Source organism: Papaver somniferum, chromosome 6 (genome assembly GCF_003573695.1).
Source record: "Papaver somniferum cultivar HN1 chromosome 6, ASM357369v1, whole genome shotgun sequence".
NCBI lineage: Eukaryota > Viridiplantae > Streptophyta > Magnoliopsida > Ranunculales > Papaveraceae > Papaver > Papaver somniferum.
In genome coordinates, this window is record NC_039363.1 from 132,847,658 (window position 1) to 132,853,657 (window position 6,000).

Here is a 6,000-nt window from a genome sequence, read left to right on the forward strand (position 1 = left end):
CTGGTTCAATTTCATGGTGGGGTGTAACTTGTGGAGCAGTTGGTTCTGCACTTTGTTGAGCGTCTTGTTCAACACTTGGTTGCAACCCTTGTTCACTGCCTTGTTGTTCTACACTTTGTTCAGCACTTGGTTGCACTCCTTGTTGACTGCTTTGTTCTTGTAAGATTTGTTGAGCACTTGAATTATCTTTGACACTCCTTTCCCTCCTAGCACTAGCTGTCACTTTCTTCCTCCTTTCTCGACTTTGTCTAAACAACAAAGAAATGAACAATATTTACAAACTATACAATCGGAAGACAAAGTATGGAAATATAACCCGAATGTACACATATTTATAAAAGACACGTATTGTTCCCGAATACGAAACAATCGAAAGCTAACTAAACATATTTACAACCGAATATGCATCAATTGGAGTTCAGAAGCTCTAAATTTTTCATCCTACACAATCGGAAGAAAAAGTACAAAACTATAACCCGAATAAACAAATTCGGAAGTAAGAAGACACATATTTTTCCCGAATGAAAAACAATCGGAATATAACTAAACATGTTTACAACCGAATATTCATCAACTGGAGTTCAGAAACTCTAAAATTTTATCCTACACAATCGGAGGTATAAAACATTATATTGTCTTCCGAATAAATACTGGCTCCAAAATGGGATTTTTCCTATATCAGAAATTTTGAGATTTTTTCAATATATATATATATATATATTCGGTAGTGAGTGTAATTCCGAATACTGTGTGTCTACTTAAATATATTCGGGAGCCAAAAAATTCATTAAACTACCGATTATTACCAGTTTGTATCCAGGAAGATATGGCCAACAATATTCGGCCGATAACCATCAAATATTTCTCCCGAATATTGTCGATATTCTTGAGAAATGAAGAACACGACTACATTCGGAAGTAAATAAGCATGAATATCGCCCGAATCTGGATAAATAACCGAAAACCCTACAAATTTTTTTTCTCGATTCGTCGAATTAAAGCGAAATAAACCCCAAAAATAATAGATTCTTACCTAATTGGATCCATTTGAAATTGACGAAGTGTTTGACTATCGGAATCGCAACCACCGACTACATCGACGGGTACTTCTTCTTCACGTTCTTCTTCATTTGCAGCAACAATTTCTTTATTTCTTGCTAAAATCTCAATCTTTGGATCGATACCCCGAGCAACGTTTTAGTTCTAGGTCTGTGGGTTTCATTTCCCTTATCCATTGTTTTATAAACGAATCGACGATGTTTTGATTTTACGATTCGCGGCGATGTTTCGGTTGAACACAAGAACGAGGGAAAGTTTTTTTTCTTCCACAATCGGAAGATAATATGAAACTGGAAGAAGAAGAGTTGAAATGAGTAGAATTTTTTTTTTATTTGGTTTTTATACAGTTTTACCAGAAGGACATTTATTTAACTTCAATATCATACAGGGTACCTCTTAACTAGAATCTTTGGCTGGGTATAAATTGATGGCCCCTAAATCCTTTCGGGTGGCCCCTAAAAACGCGAGGATGTATAAGTGCAAAGTTTATAGGATTGAATATCTCCATTCCTCCTTCCCTCGTTGCTCTTCCTCCTGTTGTAAAACCCTGGTTTCTGCCAGAGTGAAGATTTACGTTTAATTACCCCCTCAACCCAAAAATTTCTCGAAACTATTCTGATTTTCTTCTGTCAGCTCAACCTCTCCTGTTGCAATGTCTCACTAGAGGTATAATTACTTCGGATTGTGTTTTTTTATCTTCTGAATAAGGGGTTTTGGAAAGGTTTGAAGAAATGTCATCTACTAGGGTTTCTCTTACAACCACTTCCCGATTTCCTTTTCGAATTAAGGTAAACCATAATTCTTATCCTTTTATCTTTGGAATTGCGTAACTAATTTTAGTTATTTGTGATGTCTGGATGAAAATCAAAGTTGAAATTGGAACATTGTATCATTCTTATTTTTTGGTTATCGTATTTCTGTATCAGTCATCATTAATGGGTGCAAGCAATTAGATGTTATGAAAACTTTTCTTTTTTCTTTTCTTATTCTTAATCTTCTAGCATTCTTGGCCAAAATGCTCACCCCTAGATGCCGATTGAAGCAACAGAAACACTTTTCTTACATTACTTTAAGTTGGCTAAGCTATCTGGACATTTCAATTATGCAGTCGCGGGAGTATGGTTTTTAAATGCATTTCAAGGGAGTTCCCAAAATCACCCGTTATTAGTTGAGAGTTTGAAAAAATCCTTTATAATCTTTGCAACTGACTTAGAAGTCAGATATTTTATAGTGAGTGCCTCAAAATCCAAAGAATGTGTTATCAACAGAACTTTAAGCAACTGGAACATAGAGTTCGCCATTTTGAATCTGTATGGCGGGTCCTGTACCTACATCGTAGAGTATTCACACTTCTTTGGATTAACATATAGTATGTACTTGTAGAAAAAAGATCTATGTAATGTGCATATGTGTACATTTGGTTTAGTTTTACTGTTTGTTTTTCTTAGATGTTTATATGAAGAGAAAGGAATATAGCTTGGACGGCATTCTAACAAGGATGATGATGCCAACTGAATTTACTCGAAATTCCTCTCCGAAATCCCTCAAACTCTCTCAAATAAACCCTTGAAATTCTAAACACTCTCAAAAAGCCTAGACTCTATCCCAAAATTCTCATATTCTCTCAGAATCCCTGAAGTTTCATATACGAATCTCCCATGACTAGTCCCCTATTAGTGTTTTATCAACTTCTTGGGATATCTTATTAGTGTTTGTTTTATCAACTTATTAGTGTTTTGTCAACTTCTTGGGATATCTTCTATCATTTGCCTTCCCATTCTCTCTTCTCGTAGTCACTATGCTGGGTGTAGAGTTGAACTTGGTGATACACTTGGATTGTTAAACATATATTATGGAATATAAAATATAACATTCCATTGAGTTATTCCTGTGCATCAGCATTAGATTAAAATTCTTGCTGATTGTATCATCAGGGTATGTGAAACATATGTTGCTGGATCCCAGGATAGTGGGTGCCCTTCTGTAGAATTATTGTTATTACTATTATGGCTATCTAATCAATCTTTTGTCTCGTGCTTGTAATGTAGGAACGCTATCAGTCACATCTTGGTCGCCAATGCCTCAATTTTAGTGATAGATCACGTGGTTTGTGTATATTTCAAACTACACAATCGATTGTCTCATGCTCGATGAACATGTCAGCAGCTGAGTCTGATGATCCCAGGAAAATGAATTTGGACCGTGCAATGGATAGTGCAAGAACTGTGTGGGAGAGTTTTCCTGAACCAGTCAAGACTTTCCCCTGGGCCAAAGTAGCAGTGAACTTCCTTCAACTCCTTGCTGATCTTGTTTTTGTAGTTGTCAAATACTTGTCTGTACCAGTGCTAGCAATTACCTCATTAAGTGAGATGTCATATTCTGCACACGAAAGAAAAATGGCCCTTATACCCGTTCCCATGCTCGCTGGAATTTTAGTGGCTGGAGTTTTCAACGGCACATTCTTAGAGTTGTCTCCCACTGTAAAGGTACTAATACTCACCTTTTTTCTGAACTTGTACATGAAATCTGATGGACTTTTTTTTTTTAGTTGATAGCATGTGGAATATGTTCTGCTAATGGCAATTAGGTGCTTCTATCATTTAGTAATTTTAGCCAAGGAGGTATTCACGACAAGCCACTCATTTAAAGAATCAATAACTATCTTAGCTCATGCTATTGGGTTGATTTGTCTGTATTTGCTCATCAGTATGCCAGTAGTAGAACTTCTGTATATCTTAACATGCATCCTCAATTTCCATTTTTTTTTGGTGCTTTTTGTGTCATGTTTTATCTCATGTTACTTATACATCAGTGTTTGGTGGGGGTTATCAGGAAGCACGATTTCCATATCATCTTGTTGCAATTGCTCTTTTCTTTCTGTTGCTCAAACTGCCAGGCCCATACTATCCATTTTGGGGACGAATTTTGATACCCCACTTTGCAAATGGTGGACTTCTATGGACCCTATGGCTTTCCTTTCAATGGAATAGAAAGGTACAGACAGTATAGAAGGGTAAAACAGGCATAAAAAACAACCTCTCTACAGAAGTCTGTAAACAGAGATAGCAGAAGCAGATCTCACTTTGTTGGAAGGACAGTAAGATACTTTGGGATAGGTAATTGTTACTGGTAAGAGCCAGAATCTAAATAGTAACATATGGTATGTTAAATTCTTGTTGAATAATCAGAAGTTAGAACTATATTCCGACTTGGATCTGTGTGTTTTTTACTTTTTCGGCGGAAATGTATTTTGCTAACATACCATCTATTAATCATCATGACTGGCTCAAAATCCTGTTTAGATTCTATAACCAAGTTGTTAGAAGTTTTATTCTGTTGTCACCAATCTCATGAACTGTAATACGCATGTTCTGATTCTAGATACACTTGGATGTGTTTGACAAGTTTCTGGGGTCTTTATTTTGATTTATTCAGAGTAGTGCTTACTTAGGTGTTGATTAATCATAACCTTTACCTGCATGTTGAGTAGTTCGAAGTTGTCTTTTTTTGACGGTAGATAGCATAATACATTGACCGCTACGATTTTTGCGAAACGTTTTTTAAGCATGACCTTACATCTTTGTGTATGAACACCTAATCAATTCTTTGGATTTCAGATGTAAAAGAAATTGTTTTATCTACTAACGTGTTCAGTTTGAACAGCTTTTCGTTTCTTTGCCTTTTGTGGTTTACCCCCTCACGGTATTACTCTGAGATAGTATCCATAACAAGATTAGTTTAGGTTTCTTGGCCTTACCTTGTGCAGAAACTTACCTGATATTATAATCTTAGCATTTGCACTGCATTGGTGATGCATCTGGATGTTTTTAGTATTCCGTTTTTTTTCTTTGAAAGAATATAGTTTGGTGAATGGTCCTTCTCGACTGAGAATTGACAAAGGTGCGCCATCATAACATACTGGAGAACAGGCAGGGTGTGTTGGAACCTGGGTGATTACGGATTTCACACTCAACAGCCAAGTAGTGCTGGGTTCCGTACTTAACGGCTGGTAAGATTTGTTGGGGATGCCTAATCTGGTTTCAGTTCTGGAGCATTTTGCTCTGGAAGAAGAGTGCTTCTTTTGTATTGGATCTGTTTAGTAGCGTTTTTATAGTAGGTCACCAGCATCATATGATTCACATCACACCCTGTAACACGCCAAGGATCAAATCAAATGTCTGATTTATATTTCGGTTCTGACTTCTGAATAGGTGCTGAGTTCTTTTTGTGGTTTCGGACTCGAAACCAAACCATTTTCTCTTATTTCCGATTTTATGAATAAGGCTAAATGAAATCACACCCAACCACATAGAGAAATGGATAACAACATCAGTTTGTTGATTGTGAAATTTAAAAAGTAAGATCACATCGATAGGAAGTGGTGAGTTAGACTGAAACAGATGAACTGTACCATACAAATTTTGTTATCAATTTGTTGACACATGCCACATGAGCATCTCGCCAGTCCCATCTGTCTCTTAATTTTGTCTTTTGATGTTGCATAATTGACGTTCGATGCTACCTTTGGTTACCCCGTGGTCTCTACAGGCCTTTTTTTTCTTCAATTTGATTGACGTCTGAAACTTGCTTAAGTGGTTAGTTCTAATGTGGTGGTATTCCATCAGTTAGCAGGGTTTATCAAACAAAGATGCTTCGATTAAGTTGTGTATTGGTTTACGTGATTCTAACTAATCAGTTATGGCCGTTTACTGTTTGTTTGTATTCTGCTGCTTTTTGCATCATGAAACGTGTTAGTAGTTTAGTTAATGTATGTACAGGAAATCCATATAAAATCTGACAATTACTCATGATGGAGAACGGTCGTGAGAGACTGGAACTGGATTAGATTAATGAGAAATGTAAGATTTTTTGAAATCTAAACAGATAGTCAGGAACTACTATACTATTGGATTAGAAGAAGCTGACTTAAAAATAATAAAC

At 36.3% G+C, this 6,000-nt stretch overlaps 1 protein-coding gene across 1 annotated transcript; it reads left to right on the top strand.

Annotated features, from left to right (window-relative positions):
- The first annotated feature begins 1,577 nt into the window (after window positions 1–1,577).
- On the top strand, window positions 1,578–4,460 carry LOC113289368. Its single transcript, XM_026538606.1, has 3 exons — window positions 1,578–1,847; window positions 3,108–3,545; window positions 3,892–4,460. The coding sequence occupies exons 1-3, from the start codon at window positions 1,791–1,793 to the stop codon at window positions 4,066–4,068; spliced, it is 672 nt and encodes a 223-aa protein (XP_026394391.1). The 5' UTR covers window positions 1,578–1,790; the 3' UTR covers window positions 4,069–4,460.
- The last annotated feature ends 1,540 nt before the right edge of the window (window positions 4,461–6,000 follow it).

Excerpts from the sequence above, each read along its gene's own strand:
- LOC113289368 (XM_026538606.1), top strand. The coding sequence starts at position 1,791 with ATGTCATCTACTAGGGTTTCTCTTACAACCACTTCCCGATTTCCTTTT. Across the intron at positions 1,848-3,107 it reads GATTTCCTTTTCGAATTAAG|GAACGCTATCAGTCACATCT; the intron begins GTAAACCATAAT and ends CTTGTAATGTAG. Across the intron at positions 3,546-3,891 it reads AGTTGTCTCCCACTGTAAAG|GAAGCACGATTTCCATATCA; the intron begins GTACTAATACTC and ends GGGGGTTATCAG.